Below are 27,398 nucleotides of genomic sequence, written 5' to 3' on the forward strand. Positions count from 1 at the left end.
TGACCCTCTAGTCCAACTCATACCTCCACAATAAACCCAACAAGGGGTCATCGAGCCTTGCAGAAGGGCCTCCGATGAGTAGCAACCCACATGTCCTTGGGTGGGCCGCTTCTCCTCCAAATATCTCAATTCAGAATCTAAAATGGGGAAGCGGGGGGGACAGTCCAAGAGGCAGAAGTCCTTGGGCTCTGTCCAGCCTTGCTGGAAAAGAATTATCCGGGACAGGGTATCCTGGAAAAACCTGACAACACACACCTAGAGAGCACCTACTACGTGCTTACTCCCTCTTCCAGTGTTAAGTCCGTGACCCTCTGATGACCTAAGGCCTCTTCTAGCTCACACAGTTTAGGGTGCCCTGATCTCATCCAAAGCCCCCCTTTGCAGTTATGGGGGGCTCACTACCATTAAAGGTAGCCCTGTGCCCTTGTGGAGACCTCTAAGTTGGAGGAAGATTGGGTGATTGTGGTGTGTGTGTGCGAAGTTATACCTGCTCCTCTGAAAGTCTCCCCATTGCTCCCAGCTCTCCCCTGGGGGGACGAGTAGAACAAATCTCAACATCCTACAAAAGGGCTGCTCGATTGCTTGAAGCCAGCCCCCCGGCGCAGTGTGCCCCTGGCCCTCCCACAACCTGCTGTACTCCCTTCGGTTTGACAACGTCCTTCCCAAAAGATGGTACCCCAAATGGCGCCGAAGAAGTGAGTGGCACACAGTAAGCACTGAATAAATGCCTACTGACTACCTCGAAAGACAAAGGAATCACCGCCTCCATCATTCCTAGTGCGAGACCTCGCTTCATGCCACCGAGAATGAACAGCAGCCTTTCTTGGATGCCACATCACTCATCTCTGTGGGCAACTTGCTCTCCCACTAGACTCTAGGCTCTCTGAGGGCAGGGATTGTGTCTTATGTGGTTTTGTATCTCCATCACCTCGTATAGAGCCTAACACATAGCAAGCATTTGTTTAAGTCATGTTTAGGGAACTAAAGAATGGGATGCCAATTGCAGCCAGGCAAAAGCTGATTTCAGAGGAACCACAATTAAGGGGCTGAGAAATAAACAACAGGTTTTAGCCGTGGCTCATTTTTGTGGGACCCGTAACTAACCCCCAGCGCTTAATAAATGCTTCTTGACTGACTGCCACATGCATCAAGCCTTAATGCTTCTAGGGTGTATGTTTGTGGCCAGTCTCTCTCCCTCTGGATGCCAGATACCCTTTTATCTCTTCGCAGGGGCTATAATTCTGCATCATTATCTGGGTTTCTCCCTTCCTTTTTCTTCCTTCTCTGGGTCTTGATAATCAGGCCTCAGATTGTTGACACGTTCCCCACCACTCATGGGTTGGGAAGGGAACAGAAAACACTGGTCTCTCATGGCACTAGCCACTTCTATTTTTTTAAGTATTTTTAAATTTAACACAGAAATATGTGTGTGTGTGTGTGTGTGTGTGTGTGTAATGCTAACCCTTCCTCCTGTCTTTATAGAGGGGACCTGTGGGTGTGGAACCCTCTGTAAACTGTCAGATTTAGTTTTGCTAACTTGCTTTTGTCTCTCCCTTTTATTTCTTTGATTACACACTTAACTCTTTGGGCAGGAGAGGGGGAAGACAGATTTGGAAAAAATAAACACCAAAGACATTATATATATTATATATAATATAAATGAAATATAAACACAAAATATATCAATAAAACATTTAAAACCTTTGAGTAGTCAAAGAAAGACGTAAAATGGTAACAAGAGAAAGAGGCTTTGGCCTTCCTCAGCAGCAAGCCTTCCTTCCCACCAGCGACAGCCAGCCCAGGCCCTTTAAAGAAGCCCGCATCTCTACCTACAGGGGAGACAGAGCAGATGTGGCCAGAGCTACGCAGAGGTATCTTAAGGTGCCACTTTGCAGAGTGGACAAAGCAGAGAGTGTGAGAAAGTTAGGTGAGGCCATGGCCCCAAGTAACCCTTTGGACAGAGTGTGAAAAGGCCAGGAAGTACCAGGGTGGAGGTGGTGGGAGAGGCGGGGTGTGCTCTCCAGTCCCCTGCTCTGCCAGGGAGGGCTTTTCCTCCACAAACAATAAGCATGCCCAGCTCCCCATCCCACCGGCTCCCAGTGCAAGGCTGGCTCCCGATCCCACAACGGGCAGCCTGCCTCATTCCCGGTGAGGCCAGACCCACCTAGGATAGGAGGCGCTTTGTAGGGATGGGAAGGAACCTTAGATTTCCCTCCATACCAGGAAGAACATCTCCTCTGTCCAGATAAGAGGGAGAATCTGACTTTGTGGTTGTCACTTATCTCCCTGACTTCTGAGAACAGGCCTTTCAGACAGGAAAGGAAAAACTATCTCTGATGCACCATGGGAAATCCACAGGAGAAACTGGCAGTGGCTCCTAGGCCGCCGGCCCAGAGCTGGGAGGGTGCTCAGGGGTCAGCCAGCCCAGCCCTGGAAAGGGAAGCCCAGGGAGGTGAACTCACAGGGGGACAGTTGAGATTCAAACCCAGGTCCTCCGACTCCAAAACAAGCTGAGTTCTTATAATACTACTTAATATTATTAATACCTATTCCATTGTTAATACTAGCAGCTAGGCTTTATATATCACTTTAAGGTTTGCAAAGCACTCTCCATGTTATCTCATTTGCTACTCACAACCCTGTGAGGTTCGGGCTACTAACATCCCCATTTTACAGAAGAAACTGAAGTAGACAGAGGTTAAGTGACTGGCCCATGGTCACACAGTCAACTGTCTGAAGCCAGATCTGGTTCTAAGTCCAGCACTCTATGGAAGAGCTGGTGGGGGGTCATGGTTGAGGAAGAACAGCTTGAAGATTGAGGATCTTTGGGTTCCAATCCTCCTCTGGCCGGGGCCCTCTTGGGATCATCAGACTCTGTATCTTCCCAACTCAAGACACGCTGTCTTGTTCCATTTGGTTACGGTGATGGCTGATTCCGTTCTAGACAGAGCACAAATAGGAAAAGGAAGGAGCAGTTGCCAAACATCCGCACCAGGCAGCCCAAAGGATGGATTCTGAGGCCACCAAGGCCAGTCCAGGCCTGCTGTGGCCCAGGCAGGTGGCTTGAGCGGCTCCCCACCTTCACTCGCCCCGAACCATTTATCTCCTGGGCTTCATTTCACAGGTCTGGGTTTTTTGTTTGTTTTTAACCTTCGTTACAATTGAAGAAACAGCCACCTCAATGAGGATTTTATAAATATATTCTCATGGTTTTGTAATTTTAGTTTAACCAGGAAATAAAATAGCAGCAAGAAAAAAATAACTTTCCAACCTTAAAATATTTCTGAATTCACAATGAGAGTGGAAAATCCAAATCCATGATGAGTAATTGGAACTCCATAACCACTGGAAATGGGCATTTTTAAAAAGTGGAAAAAGCTCTGAAGGAAACACAAACTGACAGCAAGACTCAAGATTCCATGGGCTGGCTATGTCTGCAGAAGTCTTACTACTGTGTCCATTCCACCTTCAGTGATAGAGGCCAAACCATCCACACAGGAAGGGAAAGTGGATGAAAAACATGTCATCCCAATTATAAGATGCAGCTGCACAGGCAGCCCTGGGAATTAAGCCATTAGCATGGGTATTTGGTACAGTCATTGCAACTGAACGGGGAACCATGTTTCCCCAAACTGAAGGGCAGGAGGAGATTGAGAGAGATAATATTTGGGAAATGGCGCCATGTTTTTAATGCTATCACCCTTCCCATAGAAGGTAAGCTCCATAAGGGTAGGGGCTGGTTATGTTCATCTTGGTATGCCAGGGCCTAGCACAGAGGCCAATAGAGGAGGCTATTATCAAATGCTGCTGGGTTGATTGATTGATTCATACTGGCCAGCCCTGTGATGATTCCACACAAGGGAGTTTTTACTGTTTGAAGAAATACAGAGACCAGACCTTTCCAACTCTGCTCCCTGATCTCGTGATGCACAGCCTGGGCCCTGGCTTGTTACATATAATACAAGCGACCTTCATATGAGAGCAATGGGCTGCCCTTCACCTCTGTGCCAGGACCACCAGTAACTCCTCAAGAGTGCGGTGCTTTCATTCTCCATCCTTGTGCCCCAGCGCCTGGTCCATAGGAGGCATCTAAGAAATGATCGTCGACTGAACTATTGGTTGATCAGTGAAAGGAACCACAGGGTAACAAAGGCATGGAAGATGTGCCCACCTCAGCCAAAACTCAGTAACACCAAGAAATCTAAGGCTGGCAGACTTTTTTCCAGTAAGTTAGCACAGTGCATAGAGCTCTAGGTCTGGAGTCAGAGAGACCTGAGTTCAAATCTAGCTTCAAACGTTTAGTAGCTTGTGACCCTGGGCAAGTCATGTAACCGCCACCTGCCTCAGTTTCCCCATCTGTAAAATGAAAGGGTTGGATTCAATGTCCTCTAAGGAGCCTTCAAGCACTAAATCAAAGGCTCAGTGATCCCACGACCAACCTAAGGCCAAGATTCCTTATCTACAGAGTAGAAGATAATCTAAATAAATCTGGGGGTTTTGTCTTTGTAACCTTGGAGCCCAGCACAGTGCATGGCACATAGGAGGCACCTAAGAAATGCTAGATGAGTAACTGATTAGTGCTTACCACACTGGGTGATAAGGCTCAGAGGAGATCATTTACATAAAGTGATCCTGCCTCCATGTATTTGCACTGGTCGGTCATCCCCCATTCCCGACAGGCAGAGAAGCTCATCTCAGAATTCCGACCTTACAATGGCAAGTCCATGTTTTCAGAAGGATGGCGGTGAGCCTCCTCCTGGCCGTGTCTTCAGGTGACCCACCCTTCTATACCAGCCCAGGGCCTCAGGGAGAGGAAGCCCCTGTTTCCTGTCTGGATCTCCACCGCACCCTCCTCTTTGGGCTTCTGGGCCTCAGTTGAGGAGTTTGGACTGAATGATCCCTTCCAATACTAGAACTCTGGGATTCTCCATTCCCACAGTGTGGCTCCTTCTGTAACTGAGCCCTTCTAATCATGGACACGGGGGTTAAAGACGGCCCACAGCAGCCCAGCCTTTGGTTTCCTGCCCCCAAGAATTTCTCCACATTAAGAGTAAGTGATAGCTGTCTTTATGGGCTGGGCTGTGGCAATGGGTTTCTACCACAGAACAAGAAAATGAGAATGCCGTTGGCCACCACTAGAGAAGAAACAAAAATCATCTAAGCTTCCCTGAAGTGAGACCCTCTCCTGCAAGATGAACAGATCATTTGGAGGAAGACACGATGCCTACACATGGGTTGCCAACATCTAATCGATGGCCAAGTCTCGTGGACTCTCCTCTTCCACCTCTCTCGCATCAGGCCCCTTCTCTCAACTCATACAGCTCTCAGACCCTCATCACCTTTCACCTCATTGGGCTCCCGGCTTCCATCTCCTCCCCCTTTCCAAACCTTTCCAACCCATCCCCCACACAGCCACCAAATCGTGTACCCAGGGTTTCACAAGGTTTTTAGCGAATAAATATAAAGCATTCTGCAACCTTAAAGAGCTGTAGATACAAATGCTATCATATTATTATAGATTATATGTATCATATATATAATTATGTTATATATTAATTATATATTATATGTAATTATGTATTAATTATATAAATATAATCGTTCAACTGTAAGTCCCTTGAAAACAGGGATCCCGTCTACCCATGGGCCCTGAAAGACCCCTACCACAGATTAGTGTTAATGATTAAAATGCAAGAATCTACCTGACCAGTCAAGAAGGCCTGGGTCCAGATGGCATTGACCAGTCTGGTGACTCTAAGCCTCAGTTTCTTCACCTGTCAGATGAGGGTAATAACTGCCATAGTACCCAGGGAGGCTCGAATGAGACAATGTGGAATAAGAGATTTGTAGACTTGAAAGCATTCTCTGTCAGTTATTATTCCTGGAGGGACCACCTGCCCCTTAAGGGGTCATTCCATTTGGGGTGGTTTGCTAGCCTTCCAGCACCCCTGGACTGTGCAGGGGATGCTATGGACACAGCACATCGGCTCCCTTTTGTTTCACTCCTTGGAAGCGAAGGCTCTTGGCTGATTTCTTGGCTAGACTGGTTAAAGAGCCATCAACTCCCATATCCATCATCAGCCCGTTCACTTCTTTCCCAGTGTATCTTCACTTGGGCTGCTACCACTCCAATGGGTATGAGTTTCTTCTCTGCTACCAAATGAGATTGCCCCAACTTCCTGGGGAGGCAAAGCGAGCAGACCCCCCTCTACGGGCCGCCAGACTCCAGGAATCAACACACAGTGGCCGGTTTCTGGCGGTGTCTGTTTCATGGATCACAAGGCCCCACATTTCTCTCTTCCAGCACCTCCTGATAAGCATCCTGCCCAGTGAGCCCTCGAGGCACAAGGCACAGGAAGACGTACAACACGTGGGGCATTTAAAGGCCTCTCCCTCAGCAGCCCGAAAAACCTGGAAAACCCCAGGAAGGAAGAGGAGAAACACAAAGGAAAGACAGAAACAGACTTTCCTGGAAGAGGTGAAGTGAGACAGTACAAGGGTCTGTTCAGATTGCTCTAGAAGCCTGAGGGCCCTTGGCAGGGAGGGACGCTAAAGAAAATAAGCAGCAGGAGAGACTTCTGGGCTAAGAAAAAAGGAAGGCCGTTGCTAAAGGGTGTGCAAGGAGCTTTCAGACTCCCGAGCCGCTCCAGCCTAACACAGTGACTGGGCTTTCTGACCAACCCAAACACTAACCTGGGACTCAAGAAGCCAGCACACAACAAGCCAATTCTCCCTGGGAACCAGGTCATTCCAAAGGAGCCATCCAGGAGCTCTCAGGGGCATAGTAACTCTTGCAAACCACCAGAAAACTACTTAGCATCAGTTTTTTTTTTTAAGAGCAATCCAAGGGTCCAAGAGGATTGTAGATTGAAAGCTAGAAAGAACCTTGGACATCACTGAATCTACTGCCCTAATCTTACAGAAAAGGAAACTTAGGCCAAGGAGGACAAAGCCAGGATCTGAATTCTCCTCCATGCCACAGCTCTCTTCCCTACTGGGGTCCAGGGGGGCCACTGAGCGAGGAGGGACACCGAAGGCACATTGGTGAAACAAGATTCTTCTGCATCCTCCCTCTACTGAGCAAGTGTGTGTGCTGAAAACCCTCTACGTGCCAGGCATCGGGCCAAGGTTGTGGGAAAGCATCATTCCTGAATCCTGCTCCTTATATCTCTCCCCCAGCTCACTGGCTGACCCTGGTGCCCTTCCTGGCTCTGGGCCTCAGCTCCCTGACCTTGAAGATGACAGAGTCAGAGATGATCTCCGGCCTCCCACCCTATGTTCCCTCTATGACCTCTGCTCTGACCCGTTGGCCTTCTTGGCATCCGGCTTATTTATTACCCTGGGAATGACCTCGGCCCCAGAACCATAGAGTCCCTTAGAATGCCCCCATGCAAGCTGAAGAGGAGATGGGGAAGCATACATTTGGAAATGAAAGAGATCTAAAAATAAAAATATGGACAAACATTACCTTAAAAAAAGTGACTACAGTGTTCCCCAAAGACAATTTAAGGGCAAGCATCATAACACCAGCTCAAGTTTGGGAATTAAAGGCCAAGAAGGGCAGAACCCTGGGAAACATGAGGACCTGTCATCCCTTACCTTCATAGCACGGGATCAGGGTCCGGCCTTTGGACTGGAGATTGGCAGGGATGATGTAGCAGAAGCCATGGGGAAGGATGTGATCTGTCTCATAGTAGATGTTTTTCCAGCGATGTGCACAGGCCTGTGGGGATGACAGTGACAGAAGCATTCAGAGCAGGCCACACCTGACCCACAGCCCCCCAAGCAGCAGATATAACAGAGGGGGCTTCTGAGATGTTTAGTGGTTGGACATAGTAAGAAGTGAGGAGCCCTCTGGGCCACTTTCTCCCAAACACACACACACAAATGATATCAGTTCAATTGATCACCAGGATTCCTCCGAGATTGCCTTAAGGTGAGCATTGCCAGGACCCCAGACATGTCCGAGGTGGGAGGTCTTTCTTCTAGCATTAGGTACCCTAGACTCTCCTTCCAGGACACTGTAGGGCAGCCAAAAAAACAGCCAGCTATGTCCACAAGACACAACCAGGACCAGCAGATGGCTAAGCACCCATGTCCAGGCAGGCAGGCCAAGCCCTCTTCCCACCAGGGGATGGGGAGACCCATTCATTTAGGAGAGATTTTGCTCTTAAAGTACCGAATCAATCCAATTTGATCAATCAAAACGATTAAGGTTGGCTTATGAATATTTTCCACATCCATGTGCTTGAGACACACTGCATTATCCCTGGCTCTCTGTCAAAGGGTCTTGCTCTTTCTCTGCCAATATGAACAACACACAATACAGATATGGTGTCAGCCCATGGCGAGGAGGTAGTTTCATGAATTAAACATTAATTGTTTCTACTTTAAATGAGAGGGCATGAAGTAGTAGAAATGCAGCCAGCCTGAGAGTTAGGAAGCCCTGGGCCTCAGTTTCCCCACCTGCTAGTGTCCTTTTGCCACCACCCCCCTAACCACCTTGTATTGCACTATGATTCCTGTGCACCTGATGTCTGCTCTATGCTGCAGCCTGCTTTGGCTGCCCCATCACCCTTGATCAGGGAGGTGGCGGGGGTGGAGGTGGGGAGTGGGGCCCTGCGTATCAGTAAATCTTTGACCATATCTGTGTTCCAACACTGGTAAAATGTCAGTACTGACATTGGCTACTAAGGGAAGACCGGGGTCAGTAAAAGAGTTCTGCGGTTTCCCAAAAGCAATCCCGCCTGTGCTCTTCCTCCTTATCCACTCAGGGTCCCACTCATATGAGACAGGGTGCGCTGCTGGTAAATGTTCAGTACACCCTGAAGTCTGAACCATCCACAAGGATAAATCAAGACCCGATCTGCAGCTCTTGTCCATTTCCAAGGTGTAAATGCTCACCCTGGAGATTGATCAGCTATGAGGAACCCCAAAAAAGAAGTGACATCATCAAGGAATTGTACCGCAGGAAGAGAAGATGGGGTGGTCATACGGCAAGAGTGAGAGATGGAAAGGTGGACGGCCAGGAAGAGCCACTGGAGAGAAAGGGAGGAAGCCTGCCCGCACAGGAGGAGGGCCCTCTGTGGTGAGCTTATGTGAAGACATGCATAACAAATCACATACACGGACAGGCGCGTACAGGTCACAGTCTGAAATGCTGGCAGAAATGCCCTAATGACAGAGATCTCTTTGAGTATTTGAATATTTTTATTCTGTAATAAGAATAGCTCATATTTATATAGCACTTTAAGGCTTACCAAGTACTTTATATATGGTATATTAAAAATCATGTCTGTATAAAAAAATCGTATATGTACATATGCGTGTGTGTACACATGTATACACACACACATGCACATATACATATATAAAACTTGATCTTCACTAGAACCCTATGAAATAAATCTTCATTTTATGGATAAGGAAACTGGGTCTGAGCAGTTCCATGCCTTGCTCAGGGTCACACAGATACTAAGCATCTGAGCCAAGATTTGAACACTGCTCTTCCTGACTCCAAGGCCAGAGCTCTCACCACTGGGCCACACTGATCCCTCGTTGCAGATGTGCTTATTTTTCCCCCATTAGAACGTAAACCCTTTGACAGTACAGATTCTTTGATTCTGCGTCCGTGTCCCAGTGCCCGGTATGCAGAAGGCACTTAATCAAAGCTAGCTGACTAAGGCTGAAGGGAGGAAGTCAGATTGGATTCTGCCTTGTCAGAGGCCACCCCTCTGTTAACTGGGGCCGCACAGTCCGTTGCTTTCCTTACTCATTCATAACCTCTGACGCTCACGTGGTTGTTTTTATGAGATAAAACCGGGTATTGTTATCCCCCATATTGTAAACAGTCTTCCTTCCTCCTATTCTGATTGTTTGGTGCTAAAACAGCCTGCTTGTCAAAGAGCCGAGAACACCACGAAGACCAACGGGAACTGTAAAAATACATCACGGTCAAATGGCCGTGAGCAAATGTGCGCGTCTTATGTCTGGTCCCATCTTGATAGCTCATGAACATTTGGCACCGTGCTTGAGTTCTTAAGTAAATCAAGTATCCGACAGTTTGCGGGCACAGTAGAGGAGACACCTCAGTCACTAGAGCCTAGAGTTCTTCAATACCGTGTCTCCGAGCTGTCTCTAGACTGAGGATGTTGATGATGGCCGCCTGACAAGCGGCTATACATTCTGAGACTCACAAGAAGAAACCCATTGCCCTTAATTACTCACTTCAGCTAGATGGGTGGCACCAGGTCTACAAAACTGCCCTCACACAGTTACTGTGTGACCCTGGGCAAGTCTCTTCACCCTGTTTGTCTCAGTTTGCCCATCTGTAAAATGAGCTGGAGAAGGAAATGGCCAAACCACTCCAGTGTCTCTGCCAAAAAAAAAACCCCAACTGGGGACATGAAAAGTCGGACATGACTGAAAAACTAAACAACAAATGCTCACCCATCATATTTTCTTTATTTCAAGTACCATGAGCAATTTATTTCAAAAATGACAGATAAAAATTGGGGCAGGGGGGTGGCCAAGATTCCCATGTCCGATCCGAAGACTAAGATGGCCTCCAGCCCCTATCATAAGGTCAGCAACCAGAGTCAGAGGAAGTGGAACCAAAATAAAGTTTCTCTAAATATATCTTGTGGAAAGAAAAGACAGAGCGCCTTTCACTGAGGAAAGACAAAGTATCTTAATATCCACATTCATGCTCCTCTGCCCTTTTTCATCATGTTTCCCGGCCCCCCCAAAAAGAAATCCTAGAAACTCCTCTACCTAGCACTAAATACTCCATTAATCTTTCCCAAGGAGCCCCTTGGGTGGAAAAGGAGGCCTAAGGAACATGAACAGGAAGGACATCCGCCTCCCCTGAACCCGGCAACCTCTCTTGGCCAAGCCCTGAAGACAGGAGGCCTCGAGAAAGGGAGTTACCGGGTCAGAGACCCAATTTCTAGGGCCTGACAAGACTTCCTTTAAAAAGGCTGACAAGGGGAGAGAGACAAGAAGCATTTAAAGACAACCACCTCCCCTCTGCTCTTTCAGAACTCAGGGAAGTATTTCCAGAGACTCGGACCCTCCCAATTCCATTCAAGCTACTATGGGGGCAGCACGGTGCTAGGCACAGGGGACAGTGACCAGTTTGTGCCTATTGGAAGTCTTTGCCCTTTCCTCACCAGAGATAAATGCATGCATGAAGCCCAGCTACACAACCCTGAGAAAGCCAGGGAACAAAATCAGAGCAAGGGCACCAGCCGCTCTTGCCCAAGCAGGGGGGCACTGTTTCCGAGGCCACAAGGTTCCTCCTGTCATGTGGTTGAGCTCCAAAGCCCAAAAGAGCCATGAAATAGATGAGGCATGGATCCTGCCACTGCTTGGGAAGGATGGAGCAGAAGGCTGAGGAGGAGGAGGCAGGGCTAAAGGCCTGCAGAAGGAAGTGAGGACCCTCCATCCAGGCCTTTCACAGCTGCTGGAGCTGAGGGCTCCCTCCCAACGGGGTCAGCTTCCTTGACTTGTCTGGTGGCTTTTACCCAGCCAAGAGGGTTAGCCTTTTCACCGTTGGGCAGATATGGGACCTGGTTTTAAACCCTGAGGTTGGCCTGGGTATGTCACTTTAATTTTCTGGGCCTCAGCTATAAAATAAGGGGCTGGGGCTAGAAGGCTTCTGGGGTCCCATGCTCCTAAACTCTGCTTCTGACACAAGCTGACTTGGGGACTACAGACAAGTCCCTCCGGCTTCCAGTGCTCTGGGGGAAGTCTCTAAGATTCTGAGTGAGGACAAGCAGAGAGAGGGCCCTACAACAGGACCCTTCCATACTAACAAAATTACAGGTCTGGGTTTTTAAAAAAAATCCATTAATAGAAATGCCATTTCTTCTTGCCGTGACATTCCTACATTGTGATCTCAAAGACCATCATGGCCCAGGTGACACTGAAGGCCAAGAGAAGGTTCCCACCAGTTCTCAATGGATTGTTTACCATCTTGTTGGGCCTGAATGTGAGGGGAAATTAGGGCCCACCTCACAATGGAGCATCCACGTAACAGAAGGCCCAGCAGGCACCTGACAGGCCGAGCATCATACCCTGGGCACTGGCTGGGCCAGTTTCAATGGGCTGTTCTTTATTGACTCGTCCCAGACTGGCAGTGCCCTCCAATCCTCTGTCCTTAGAACCAGCATTGGCCACATTTCCAAAGGGCTGCCCCACCCCCTGCAGCTCTTATGAACCTGTCTTAAATGTTCACTTCTCACTGGTCTCTCACACATTGCAGCTAGGGATCTCAACCCTGGTTCTACAAAATTCTGAGAGATTGAATAGGAAATATTCCAAGCCAGGAGGACAAAGGCAGAAAGTCACAGGGCAGGTTTGCTGAGCAATGGGAAGGCAGACCAGTCTGGCAGAAAAGAAGGGTTTGCCCCAGAGATTCCTGGGAGATGAAGCTAGTAAGTGCCTGAGGTTGGATTTGAACTCAGGTCCAGGCCCAGCAGTCTCTCTGCTGCCCCACTGGCTATCTCTTAGCATGAGGCTGCTAAGGCCAAGCATACCCTCACTGGTAAGAGGCTTAATTAATTCTAGCATCCCTGGGTGAGCTGTGAAATTCTGTGACTTTCACTACAAAGGATCCTGGCAGAGTGACAGATTCTCAGAGGAGGGAAAGGGCTCTGGGACCATCTTGGCTAAACCATTCCAGAACAAGGGAACCCTGGCAGAGAGTTATCCAGCATTAGATCCAAGACCTCCATGGAAAGGATCACAGGACCCTCAATTCAGGGCTTCAATGAGGACACTGAGGCACAGGGAGGTCACATAGGCAGTGTCAGAAGTAGGATCACAATTCAGGTCTTCCTAACACCAAGTCTAGCCCTTGCTAGCCACTGTAGTACAGGGAACCCCCTTCTCCCTGCAGGAGTCCGTGGACCTTCAAGTACCTTCTCAGTTTTAGGAAGTTTTTCTTGACATCAAGCCTAAATTATCACAGCTTCCACCACTTGCTCCCAAGGTCTCCCCTCTAGGGCCAGGCAGAACAAAGCTAATTCCCCTTCTTCAAGTGAGCCCTTCAAATACTGAAGGCAGCTGCCATAAGGCTTCTGTTCTCAGGTTTCGAGACCCTGGTCAAAGCCCTACAGCCTCCTGCTCACCCTCTTCGCTTCCTTCTCCTTCCTGGTGATCTGACAGAAGGTGGATGACTGTGCTCTGTCTATCTGGAACCCAGACCCTCCAACGCAGAGAGAGCCCTCCTCCTTCCCCACACGGCCTCTCTCAGAGAGCTAGGCTGTCAGCCTGGGAGCCAAGCTCAGCTCAAGGTTCGGTCTCTAAACAAGATGAACCACATGCTGCATGCTGGCCAGGGGCAGGGGGGTGCAAGGAGGAGGGGATCCACATGACCCTTTGGTTTGAAGATGGGATCAGCATTTGGGTCTTTTCCCAATAAAGACAGGCTTCCTATTTGTGACTGGCCAGGACAGAGTCAGCAATGTGGCCCTGCCCCCTTTAAACAATAATGAAAAGGGGCCAGCGTGGGCCCCTCTCCATCCCCACCCCCAAGGTGCCCAGACATCCCAGAAGATGGAGCTGCCTGAGGGCGGCTTGGTACAGGAAGGAGGAGGGAATCTTCCCACTGTCCCCCAGCTGCTCTAAGACCTATGAAGTGACTCAGCCTCTCTCTGGGGTCTCCACTCCAGAGAATATATCCATGTAGCACATATCTACACCACACACCCCACAAGGCACACGTATAGATACACCTGCATGCCATGGAGCTCCTCACTGCAGGGTTTAATAACCAGCAACTTAAGGAAGTTCTATCTGTTTTTAAATACCTAACTACAGTCCTCCCTCCTTCTCCATTACAAAACAAACTCTCTGTTCTGACCTTTCAAGAAGAGAGGAACCAGCTGGCCTTAAACCTTTCTTCCATCACCCCTCAGCTACCAGAAAATAGTCCTAAGGTGAGTTCTCAGCCCTCCCAGTCTGGGTTGGTTCATCCCTGAGGTGAGTCCTCAGCACCCCCAGTCTGGTTTAGTTCATCCCCAAAGTGAGTCCTCAGCCCTCCCAGTCTGGGTTAGTCCATCCCTGATGTTTGGCTCTGCCCTTGATGGCCTCTTTTTCCCATCTAGCCTTAATCACTGAATGGGCTTTGCCTCAGACAAACCAAGACCTGGGAAAGACCTTAGTTTAGAAAGGCCAAGGTCTCCCACTGCATCTGGGGCCATCTTCAGTCGTCCTGATCTATATCTTGCCCCTGGGCCCACCTGACTCTGGAGGTGAAGGTGAGGCTGGTGACTTCACACGGCCCTGTCTCACTTAAATCCAATTCTCTTGCAAGTCATGGCCTCACCTCCCTGATGACACGGTCCTCTTCGAGAACACAGGACAAACAACACCAACAGCACTTTAATGATCTTGTTTGCTGCTCTGGCCCTACTGTGAGTCCTCCTGACAGGAAGCAAGACCAGCACCTCCCTGCTAGTACCTGTCTTTCTACCTTAGGATTCAATGAGCCAAGCATTTAGTAAGCACCGACTGTGTACCAAGCAGGCACTGAGATACAAAGAAAAAAAAAAGGACACGATCTGTGCCCTCCAGCACAGGCTCAGAGATGCCCTTCCCTGGTCACCACCTCTTCCATTAGAATGTGACCTCCCTGAGGGCAGGAGTCCCCTTGCTCCTTTATCTGTAACCTCAGTGGCTTCCACCATACAATAAGTGTTTAATAAATGTTTCTCATTTATCGTTTAGAACCAGCCATCAAGTGCGATGCCCCCCATCTTGCAGATGAGGGGACTAAGGCACAGAGTGGTTTAAGTGACCTATCTAGGGTCACATAAGTGAGGTGGGATCTGAACCCAGTCCTTCCTAACTATAAGTCAATCCCTATCCATGGCAATCAACCAGTCCCTCAACTAGCATTTATTAGGCACCAACCACATCCCTAACATGCCAAGCCCTGTACCAGACCCTAGGGATGCAAAGACAGAAAATAAAATAACCCCTGCCCTGGAGAAGCTCCAATAGCTTCCCATCCCAGGTGGTTTCCAGCAAAAGTCAAGGTGTTGGCAGCTCTGAAAGAGATGTATAAAAAGAAGTCAGCCCTGGGATGACAAGAGACTCATCTGTGTCTCTGTCATTTCACATCACGACAGAGGAGGCCGGGTGCCAGATGGGAGGATCAGCGGAGACCCACCTCCGGTTTTCATCACCACGGCCAAGCTGCCTTCCCTCTCTGAGCCTCAGTATCCCCCTCTGTATAATGGAGATAACATACAGGCAAGTGCCAACCTACAGGGTTGTTGCAAGAACAAATGAGGTCACGATGCACAGAGCTTGGCCCACCTTCAAGAACCTGTACATAACAGCCGTTGTTTCACTGCTCCACTCTCCCACCCCCATGAATCCTAAGCACCTAATAGGCAATGATTAATTGTAACCACTGACGTTTCTACCTGCTCTAAATTATCCAGAGCCCTTCACATGTATTAACTCACTTGAGAGAACGCTGGGAGGTGAGAAGTGCTATTATTCCCCATCTTAGAGATGGGGAGAATGAGGCTCAGAGGGGAAGGATTGGAACCCAGGTCCCTCTACCTCCAGGTCCTGAACGCCGTCCTCTATGCACCCAGCACGCAGTGAGCAGTTCGCCTCACTAGGTGACTCTATGAGGAGGGAGGCAGGACTCAACACCAAGCCTCAGTCCTTAAGACTGTGGCCTCATCGGGCCCTTGGGACCTGGAAGAAGGCGGAGCAGCTTACCAACACTTGCCCATCGGCTTTGGGCTGCCTCGCCAGGCTGACCCCCATCCATTCGTCGTCCCTGTCTTCTTTACAAGTCTTCCCACAAGACATGCCTCGACTCTTTCCTGGAAAGAAAACAGAAAACACAGCTTTCAGTGGATGGGAGCATTATGCTCTGGTTCCTCTGGCTTCCTTAGCTCTCAATCATTTTTCTCTACTGTTGATAAAAAAGCCAGCGTTCTTCCTCAGATTAACAAAATGAAACTGCATCACAGAAAAGAGATAGTGAAAATGCAAACAGAAAATGACAGAGGAGGGGGAGGGAGGACAGAAAATCAGAGGGCAGAGTCTGCCTCCGACACCCTCCCAAAGGGCAGCTGACCCACCTCGAACCATGTCCAGCTCTGTGCACCTCCGGTCTGGGTTAGTGTGGACTCTGCATTTAAAAACAGCGCCAGGGGACTTCACAGAAGTACTGTACTTTGAATCTGCCTTGGGAGCACCAACAAGGACCCTGAACACCAAATGAGAGGAAAAGAAACAGGCATTAACACAGAGGAGAAAAGCGGCCAGGGGCCTACTTAGCTCATAAGAGTACAGCCGTAGAGGTAGCAGGGACAGCAGAAGCCCTGGTCTGGCCACTTCATTTTACGGATGAGGAAACAAAGCAAGGGGTAAGGTCAGAGGCAGGATTGGAACCCAGGTCCTCTGGTTCCAGCCAAAGTTCTTTATACTATAACATGCTCAAGCCTAGATCATAGAATCCTAGCTCTGGGGCTAGAAGGTCTTAGGATTCCATCCGGTCCCACCTCCTCCTCTTAAACATAAGGAAACCGAGGCCCAGAGACTTGGTAGGAAACGTGGCTTTTCCAGAGGCACCTTGGCTGAGCAGCCTATCCCAGAATTAAAAGGAAATGACTGTGGTCTGCCTGTCAACGATTCCTCTGCTTCTCAGAGGGCTCCCCGAAAGCTCTCCAAGCCCGTTCTCTTCCCTCTTCCTTCTCGCCATGCTCCCCACCCCCCACAATGCTCCCCCTCCAATCACCCCCAACCCACGGCTGGGGAAAAAGCAGTCATGATGAGGCAGCTGCATTTCATTATAACTGCAGTTCAGCACATGGGATGGAATGATTCACAGACAATAAAGGAAAGGAAAACAAAACAAACTCAGCATCCTTTCCCTCCTCGTAAACCCCAACAAGCTCCTTGGACCAGGCGGGGGTGGCGGGGGCAGGGACTACACAGAGACGGAGGCAGCAAAGCCATTCCTGGAGTGTTGGGTGACCCAACGAGGACCGTGGGACATCTCCCTTCCAAGAGGGACAAGGCCACCTCGGAAGGGTTTGATGCGTCGTTTCAGGAAAGTCATCAACCAGAGAGTTGTGGCCAAGAAGCCATGGGGGCTGCAAGCTGGGCAGGCTTTTGTGCTGAGCTGTGACCCATTCTGAAAGGTGGCCCTTCCTTCTTTTACTGCGACGCCTTGCACGAGAGCCAGACTGGTTTGGGTGGATCTCCCAGGTCTCCGAGCATTCTTTGCTCTCTTCCCTTCACTAAGCACCTTCTATGTGCTGGGCTCCAAAATAAGACAAAATGCCTGCCCTCAAGGAGCTTCCATTGTACTAGGGGAAGGGGGGAACGTGCACCCAGGAAAACGAATATAAAAAGTAATTGAGAGGAGAGCAATAACAGCTAGGAAGATCAGAAAAGTCCTACTGTAGGGGATAACATTTGACTGAAAGGAGTTTAGGGTTCCAAGAAGCAGCAGTGAAAAAGAAAAGGTGTTCTGGGCATGAGGGACAGCCCACGCAAAGGCCCTGAGGTGGGAGATAGAGTGATGTATACCAAGAACAGTAAGTGGGCCAGTAAACTGGAAAATATAATGAGGGGGAATGAGGAAGACAGTGGGTTTCCCCATCTCCCCCACCCGCAGTTTAGCAGCCCAAAATTTCTATCAACCTAGGAAAATTCTACATCACACCACTGCCCATCAGAAGGGGCAGGGGTGGCTCCAGGATTTCTGCAGGGATGGTGAGCGAGAGCTGCTGGAGAGGTGCTGCTGATTAGTGGCAGATGGAATGGCCGGCTGCTTGGGGCTACAGCATGGACGAGCAGGAGCTGGCTGAGATGGATCACCCGGTGAGGGTCAGAGCAGGACTGAGCATTGGGGAAGGGGCTGGAAGCCCTGGGACAAAGGACATCCCCTTCTGTTGTCACCGTGGGGTGTCGGGGAAGGGGGCAGCATTGTCAGGTATCAGTGCCGGTAACTGTTGGTACTGGGCTATAGCACACAGACACACATACATACATGCACACACACACATGTGTGCGTGTGTGTGTGTGTGTGTGTACTATGTGCTGATACGAGAAAGAAAGTCATGGTGAAACCGTGAGCTCTGCTCCATCCGGGACTGTCCATCAGAATCCCACTGGCTGGTTTAGCCCTCCAACCCCGTCCCATGCCACCCCTGGAGAACCTGGCAAAAAGCGAGGCCTCCAGGTTCTCATTGGGGAGCTATTTCCTGCATCTGGTCTTTCCCCACCCCTAAGAGTAAGGAGCCGCACAACCTCATGGTAAAGGGGTATGAAGCTGTGGATCCAATAGAAAGAGGCAGGATGGCCCAGTGGATATAGTTCAGGACATAGAGTCAGGAAAACCCAAGTTCCACTCCCACCCCTCAATACTTAACTGATAGGACACATTGTACCTCGACCCCATCATCGATGTCATTTTGCTCCTCTTGTAGCACAAAGGACAATAACCAACCAACTAACATAACGCTTAGCGGTTCCCTCACTCTAGGCAAATCACTTTCCCTCTCCCAGATTCAGTTACTCACGCATAAAATAGGGATAAGAATACCCACGGGACTTGCCTCCCAGGATCGTCTTGAGGCTTAAATGAGATCACGTCTGTAAAGCACTTTGCAAACTCTCCAATGCTCTATAAATGTCAGTAATCAGGATTATCACCTCTGTTCTAAGCCAGAGCCCTTTTCAGGCAAACCCCAGTGCCGCCCTCACCCCCAGACCCTCACCTGGGACTGATCTGACCCAAATGCACAGTGACATGTGAACCAAAAGGAAAACGAGAAGAAAGACACATGAAAGGATCAATTTCCCCTCTGTCTCACGGGCTAACCCTTAGAATCACAAGGGCCGGGAGGGGGGCAGCCCTCCATAATGCCAGCAATGTTTTCACAAGTGAGAAGAATTAATGGTGTGACATGCCTGAGCTGCAGAATCCGCCACAGCCGGCCTCACGCTAGAGAGCGAGCTGGGGGGAACACGAAACCCTTGTCCCTCTGTGATCCCCCTAAAGCACCACCACAGACTCACATCTGCCACCAGGCGAAATGTTGCAACCTCGTCCTGGCATTCCATTTATTTGTTCATGTGATTCCAACACCCCCGAAAAATAAACAAGGTGAGGGAATTCATCATGGACAAAAGGAGGGATGACAAATCCAGAATGGGAAGGGGCTGGATTAGAGTAGAGATCACCTAATCCAAGTTCTTCATTTTACAGACGAAGAAACCGAGGCCCAAAGAGATCCTTCACTAGTGGTACTGTGGCCAAGCGGATGGAGCCCTGGACTGAGTCAGGAAAAGCTGAGCTGGAATCCTGCCTCAGGCACTTACTAGCTAAGGGACCTTGGGCAAGTCACTGCCTGGGCTTGAGTCTCGGCTTCTTCATTTGTAAAATGAGGGCGATAAATACCTGTGTGGAGGGGCAATGGGGAGAGCAGCCAGCCTCAGAATAGGGAGGATCCAGTCTAATCTCTGACTATATTTCCCAAGAGCAGATGCTGATCTGCATTGGGGAGTTTCCTACGCCTAGGTCTCCAAGCCTAGCCCCAAGGCAGGTCTATGTTCAGCTAATCATAGAGGGAGAAAAAGGGTCAAATCCCACTCTCCCCATGACAGACCATCATGGAGTTTGTCTCCAACAGAACCAATCTACCCTTATCCTCCAGTGCTCCCTGGACTCTAGCCCATCCTTCCACTGTATAAACTCCTAAAACCCCTCTTCCCCACTGAATCTGGACAGCTCCTCAGGGCAGTAATAACCTAAAGGCTACCCAGACACCTGTGCAGGCAGGATTAGGAGAATTCCCCTATTCCCCCAACATACCCACCACCACTGTGGCTAGTGAGTCAAAAAGGGTCCCCCTTTTTACTTTGGGTGAGTAGGTGTGGTTGGGTTATGACATCTCGGATCTCAGCTCATCACTCCCAAATCCACCCTTCTTCCAAACTTCTCAATTACTGTCAAGGGCATCACAACCCTTCCTGTCACCCAGGTTCACCATCTCAGAAACCTCCTTCTCAATTCCTCATTCGCCCACCCCCACACATTCAATCAGCTGCTGAATCACGTCATTGCCAACTCCACATTTCCTCCTTTCGTCTCCTCTCCATTGACACAGCCATCGTGGTCCAGAAAGCTCTCTCTACCTAGACTATTGCAATAGGCTCCTAAACGTTCTTTCCTCTGGCCTTATCTCTCCCCATTCCATCATCATCACCATCACCGCCGCCACGACCACCACCATCATCTTCACTGGTATCTACAAAGTGTCTCGAGGTTTGCCGAGCACTTTACAAATATCATTTCATCTCATTCATCCTCCAGATAGCTACCAAAATGTTCTTCCTTAAGTGTAAGCCTAACCACGTCACGCCTGTGCTCGAGAAATTCCAGTAGCTCCTATTACCTCCCGGATCAAACATTAATTCATCTTTATCGAATCCTTTTTCCCTTTCTACTTTTGTATGACTTTATAACATAATCATTAGGACAGTCCTTAGCATCGTGCTTAACACACACTAAGCATTTTAATGCTTTTTCACTCTTGGTTCACTCATGTAGATAATTTATAAGTATACGTATATATGTATGCACATGTGTACGTGGGTGCATGTGTATCTATGGGGTACATGCTCAAAAGTCTTTTACCAATCTGAAGGTATAATCTAAAGAGTTTAAGAATACTAGCTATGCTGTGCTAGTGGCATCACAGGTTTTGTCCAAAACGTTTTAAAAATCTATCACCCTGACCTCACAAGGGTTTTGAGAGCAAACAAGCTAATGTCTCTAGAGCAACTTGTAGATCTGAAAGTGCCACGTGAACGGCAGCAGTAATAGCAGGGATGACAGCGACAACAACGCTGTCGTCCAAGATTAGCGAGTCTCAGAGGGAGGATTCAAACCCAAGCCCCTAGGCCTCCAAAGCTAGCCGTCCTTCCCACGAGACCACGAAAAATGGACTCCAGAAGGCAGACGCAGGAGTGGGACCTCTTGCCAGCACCAGACATTTCCCATGTACCTTGCCTTCCAAGCCCCAAGCACCCCTTCCCACATCCTCTGTCAGTTTCCCCACTAGGGAATGGTCCTGGCCCAAGACAGAGTTAGGAAGCTGAAGTGAGGGATGGAGCTCGTTTCTCCTCCTCACCCTCGGGCCTCAGAGCTCTGACAGCAGTGCCTGATTCAAGCCCAACTGGCAAGAGGGAGAGATTTTTCCAAAAGCCTGAGCTATGTAAAATACAGTCATCTGGTTAAGGGCTGGGCATGGCCCCGATAGGGGGTGGCAGCCTCGTGGATGGGCCTGGCTACACGTGCTTCCAGAAAACCAGGGCTTAACCCGCATCTTGGCAGTGGTCTTCATCTGGGCCAGGGCCCAGCTTGCACTGGAAGAAATGATGAGTAGTTCTTATCTGAAGCTAATTCAGCTGGTCCATGGCCAGCCTGATCAAAAGAAAGGGAGCTATTGGGTGACCCAAAGGTCAGCATGGTCCCTTGAAGAGATGGCATCTGGTTTGTTTCTCCTTCATCTCAGAGTTAAAGAGAGCAATCCCACCCTATGAGGACATACTCAAAACATCTTCCCTGGCCTCTTTAACAGGCTTATTCCTCATTCCCCCTTACATTTTATATTTCTTGCTTCAACAGATTCATACTTCCACCCGCGTGGGTACTGCCGCCACTACCACTAGTCCCCATTCCAGCATATCCATTGCTTTCATTAAATTCACCAAGCATTTATTAAGCATTTATGTCTGCTATGAGCCCAGGCCTTGGCTGAGAGCTGGGGATATGAAGAAAAAGTTCAGTAATTCCTGCCCTCTTTTGGCCTCATCCTGTGTGACCCTTAAAGATGCTGGTCCTTCCCTGCATCCCCCAGAAAGGAGTTACCTAGAAACCTCAGTCCAGCTCTTCCAGGTGGTAACAGTGCCATTCCCAGGCTCCATGAGCAACCCACCTTCCTTGCCATGTGGCTGCCCCCTCTACTGGGGCCAATCTCGACCCATCCATGGTTGCAAGCCCTAACCATACATCCTCAATTGTTCATGGCACCGCCTGCAATGCTGCAGGCTACTCACAGCCACTGGGCTGACAATCAGAGGCCCTGGGTTCAAATCACCAAAGTGACCCTGGGTAAGTCACTTCCACTCTACGGGACCTCAGTTTCCCCATTGGTAATTAGAGGTTCACCTCAAGGCCTCTGGGCTGCCTTCCAGCTCCAACCCTTCCCTTCAGCTAAGCTTCTTCCTCGCTCAGTGACAGAGCTGCTGTTTCCTGTGAATGACTGCAAAACACCACCCTGCAAACCATCACTACTTAGACTTCTAAGCCACATCCAGGAGCCCAGGGGCAGAACGCAGGTGGACTCCGAGGAAATCAGAGCCCCTAGAGAGAAAACTGGGCAGCTAGGTAGCACCATGGAGAGAGCGCTGGCATCTGGCCTCAGACACTCGCTAGCTGTGTGACCCTAGGCAAGTCACTTCACCCTGTCTGCCTCAGTTTCCTCATCTATAAAATGAGCTGGAGAAGGAAAGGGCAAAGCACTCCAGCATCTGCCAAGAAAACCCCAAATGGGGTCACCCTACTGAATGACTGAAAAAAAGAGAAAAGAGATCCCAACTAACCAGGGCAACGAACTGACAGATGTCTCAGAGACCAAGCCTCGATGCAGAATCCTCCCCACAAATGGCTAGGCAGGAATCTCCAAAGGGAAGCTGAAGGCAGGAGCAGAGGTCAGCAAGGAGGGCTTAAAATCCCTGAGATTAACGTGACTTTTACAAAAGCCCCATCTCTGCCAAGGAATCCCTGGTCTTAGTTATCATGGGTCACCTCTGGGCCTATGTGGGTCAGAGAACCGCCCTGGATTCTTTTCTGTAAGAAAAATACACCATGACTCAGCTGACCGGCTGAGTGACCCCCAAAGTACCACTTGGCATTGCTCCTGAGCACTTCAGCCCCAAAAAGCAGTGTGGTCCAATGAGCAGAACACCAGGCCTGGGGCAAGGAAAACCAGGGGTCAAATCTGGGCCACCTAGTTACTCCGTGCCTCAGTTTCCTCATCTGTAAAATCACATGAAAATACTTGTCGTCTCTCTAGTAGGTTTGCTGCCAGGCTCAGTAAAAGAATTCATATAAAGAGTCTTACACACTGTGAAATGATATCTGGCCATCAGTTGTCATCATTCCCTTAATGTTGGGGAGAGGAGGAAGGGCTGTGTTCAAGGCACGCCCTCCTTCATCCTGCCTAGAAATTACAGAATCTAGGCCAACCCTCTCATTTTACAGGTAAGGAAACTGAGGCCCCTACAAAGGGCTTGTGGATTACCGTGACCTTTCCCACTCAATGTAGATTTAGAGGATCCAAGATTTAAGAACAGGAAGATCACCGAGTAATCAATCCAGTCTGACCTTGTCACTTCTACAGAGATAGGATGGCCTTGATAGCCAGACACTTTCTTTGTGCTCCCCGAGGTCAGTTAGTCAATCAGCAAACATTTATTAAGCTCCAGATACTGTCCTAAGTGCAGGGGGTACAAAGAAAGGCAAAAGACTACCCCTGCCTTCTGGGAGCTCAAATCTAATGGAAGAGGTAGCATGCGAACAAGCTACATGGACAAGACAAATGGGACATCATTAAAGGAGGGAAGACATCAGAATGAAGGAGGTTACAACAGTGGGAAGGAAGCCAGGGGAGGCAGGAAGGTGAGATGAGGACAGAGACCAGGCTGGGCACTGGGGACAGCCAAGGAGAAGCCCCAGAGTAAGGAGAGAGAGCATCATGTGTGAGGAGCGGCCAGGAGGCTGGGGTCCATGCATCACAGAGTACATCAAGTGTAAGAAGGCTGAAAAGCCAGGCTAGGATAGCTTGTAAAGGACTGGAGGGGAGAGACTGGAGGCAGGCAGACCCACCCCACCTACCCCAGCATGGTCCAGGTCCAAGGTGATAAGGGCCTGCCCCAGAGGAGAGAAGATGTTGCTTAGAGAAAGTCAATAGGCCTTGACGCCATATTGGATGTGGAGGTGAGAGAGAGTGAAAAGGCCAGGATGACCGCTAGGTTGTGAGCCTGAGGGATTGGATGGGGGAGCCCTCAATACTAAGAGGGAAGTTAAGGAAAAGAAAAGGTTTCGGGTGGGGGGTGGGGGAAGATAACAAGTTCAGTTTTAACAGGTTGAATCCAGGTTGTCTACAGGACATTTGTGTGGGCAGTTGGAGATGAACCTGGGGAGGTCACCGATTAGGACAGAGCCAGGGTAGGATGGCATTTCAAGATGTAAATATGGATTGGTGGACCTCTGCCAAGCACTGATTCCACAGTCCTCAGCTGGAATGAGAATTCCAGGAGCCCCATGGTCATCACTGTTCTGTCCACGTAGGGAACTCCCAGCATGGGAACTCTCTTTACCCATACAGATCAACAACACATCTGTGACTCACAGTTCTAGAGAGCAGCCCAGGCCCTGAGAGGTCAACATTGAGAGCTGTGTAGGTGTCAGAAGCAAGGCTTGAATGGGATTCTTGTTGACTCTATGGCCAGGCACCATGGCTGGCGCTCAGACATTCATATTCTTTATTCATTAACAAATGAGCTGGTCTGACTTTGCTCAGCCACTTAAGAACCCTGTCCTACCCCAAGAGACACAAGAGACAGAATGTTCAGAAACCAGAGTCCTGTCTGTGGCAGGAAGTATGGTTCATAAAGAAGTGATGGACTGAATCGATGACATGGAATAGGGCCAAAGACATTAGCGACCAGGCCCTCCAGGCCAGCAATGCCCGAGCACCATGACTCCACCCCGGGAGGTTCTCTGTCCATCTGAGCCCTTACCAAGGGGAGAGAACAGACCCAAACCTTGTCCTCTAGAAACTGGCCATGTGCCCATGGTGGGCAGTGAGAAAAACCCAAGCACTGAGCGCCCCTCCGCCACTAAGGGAGAGCCCAGCACCCCAAGGGTATGTAACAACATAAAAACTGACTCAGGGCCCAGCCAACATCCCGACTCTTGAGCACCCCCGTCCTCCTCTTTCTCCTCCCTCCCCTCACCCTCCAAAGATCCCAGCAGCCCCAGGGCCCGATTCCAGTCTCTCAGCCAGATTTCACACACTGGGATGGAATGGCTCACACCAGTAAAATGACTCCGGTGAACACTCCCAGAGGTCTGGGGTTGGTAAGGCGCATTGGATGCTCTTTAGCGGATCTCCTGCAATGGCTAGCATTTACAAGACAGTCTAAGGTTTGCAGCTTATATTATCTCGTTTGATCCTTACGACAACCCCAAGAGGTAAATGCTGTTATCCCCATTTTACAGGAAAGAAAACTGAGGCTGAGAGCAGCTGAGGATGGTGAGAGGCCTGAGCTGAGGCCGGATGAAGACCAATGGAAGATGCCGAGAAGGAGGTGATTTACCCAAAGGCCATGACCAATGCTGAGGCAAGAATTCCCAACCTTTTTATGAGAAAGGCTACTTTCCCTTTCCCTGAAGTCACAGACAAAGGCAGTGGGAAAAGATAGTGAAGTCTCTGGGAAGAGCTGAGGGCTGCCCTCACCCCTCCTCCTGGGAATCCCCGCAAAGGGTACTCATTGGCAGGAGGTGGCAGGGTCAGGGAGGGAATGAATGAAGCCAGGCAAGCACAACTGCCCTTGAGATCGGCCACCTGACGCCTGGGGGCCCTCTACCAAGTGTACAAAACGGGCTTTTAAAAGGGAGGCAGGACCCTCCTCCAGCCTGGAGATAAAGGCCATAGTCTCATTATAGTATGAAAGAGAATGGAACATGCCAGCTAGGCAGAAGAAGAAGAAATGGGAGAGCAGTGCATACATAGGAAACCACAGGAGGCCATGTGGCCCAGCAAATAAGAAGTCCAAAAGTCCTGAGTTCTAATCCACCTCTGGCAACTACGAGCTATGTGACTGGGAAAAAGTCACTACACCTTCTGTTTCCTCTTAACACCAGAAGCACTAACCTCATGAGGGTGTTGAGGCTCAGAGGCGCCAACGTCAGCCAGCCAGGCAACAAGCATCAAGCGTTCTATGTGCCGGGCACTGTGCCAAGCACTGAGGGCACAAGGGAAGGCGAGACAGTTCCTGCCCTCAAAGAGTTGCTAGTATAATTGCAGAGACAGCATGCAAATAACTATGTACAGCCTGGATGGGTGGGTGGGTGGACGGGTGGGTGGACAGATGGGTGGACAGATGGACGGGTAGATTGGTAAATTTCAGTCAATCACGATCATATTACTAACTAATAATATAATTATTATCATCATCACCCAAGATCACACAGTGACAGAGCCAGGTTTCAAACCCAGAAAGCCAACTAGCCTGGGTTGAAGTCCCACCTGTTACCCTTCCCAGCCATGTGACTCTGGGCATGATGGATAGAAGTGGATATTTAGGACTAGAGGGGACCTCGAAGTTGAGTCCAATCTCTTCACTTTACAGATGAGCAACTGAGGCCCCTAGAGGTTAAGGGACTAGTCCTTGGCCATTAAGCCAGAAAGTTATCTGAGGCAGGGCTTGAACCTGGGTCTTCCTGACTCCAGGATGGGAACCCTAGCCGCTGAACAACGCTGTTTCTTCACCACTCTTCCCCCATCTGGGACTCAGTTTCCTCATCTGTAAGATGCAGACCGTAATACCTGCAGCACCTACCTCTCAGAGCCTCAGCTCTCCACTAGGAACACAGTCACTCTTAAATACCAGAGCAGCTGGCCTGAAAGGCAGCCACACCCAAAGGGTGTGATACTGGACCTGATGCTCCCCTTTCCAGGGATGAGAGAACAGGGCAGGGAAAGAAGGCAGTGGACTTTAAGAACTGATAAGAAGACAGCAGTCCCAGGTTGCCAGATACTTGCAGAAAAGCCCCTTAGCTCATTCTGTTGGACTCCAAGGCAGCTTCCTCCCAGATAGCCTCCCCTCCCCACCAGCCTGGAAACTCCAGTCCAACGGCCTCTGCTTGTCTGGCTTCCCCAAGAAGCAGGTGGCTTACTCGCTGCATCCCACTCTGCCCAATGCAGACCCCAGGAGGTGGCAGGCTAAGAACTCAAGGCTTTGCCTCCCAGACACCCCCATGAAAGTAAAACAGGGGAAAGATTCGGGAGAACACACATCACGTGTTAAAGACGAGTAAGCTCTTTTCTAGACTGACCCCAGCTGAAATAGGTCAGAAGAGGTCATTTCTATCGGGGTCAGGCCTAGGCAGAATCCGGCTGCTATCATTGAGAAACAATAGAATTCTAGAACCAAAATGGAGCTGGGGCCACTTAAGCCAACTCCTCATTTAAGAAATGACTCTGGGACCCACAGCAGAAAGGGTCCTGCTCAAGGTCACAGAGCTGTGAGCCAGAATTCAAACCCACAGCCTCCTTTCT

General features: G+C 49.6%; 1 protein-coding gene across 1 annotated transcript in view; it reads right to left on the reverse strand.

Moving 5' to 3' along the window:
- The window catches only part of ITGA9 (integrin subunit alpha 9), a 349,120-nt gene that overhangs the window by 309,271 nt on the left and 12,451 nt on the right, over window positions 1-27,398 (reverse strand). Inside the window, exons 2-4 of the mRNA XM_036738550.1 lie at window positions 16,113-16,240; window positions 15,745-15,851; window positions 7,600-7,723 (exon numbers count right to left, since the gene is read on the reverse strand). Coding sequence (XP_036594445.1) covers window positions 7,600-7,723; window positions 15,745-15,851; window positions 16,113-16,240 — 359 coding nt within the window. The remainder of the gene's footprint in view (window positions 1-7,599; window positions 7,724-15,744; window positions 15,852-16,112; window positions 16,241-27,398) is intronic.

Source organism: Trichosurus vulpecula, chromosome 9 (assembly GCF_011100635.1).
Source record: "Trichosurus vulpecula isolate mTriVul1 chromosome 9, mTriVul1.pri, whole genome shotgun sequence".
Taxonomy (NCBI): domain Eukaryota; kingdom Metazoa; phylum Chordata; class Mammalia; order Diprotodontia; family Phalangeridae; genus Trichosurus; species Trichosurus vulpecula.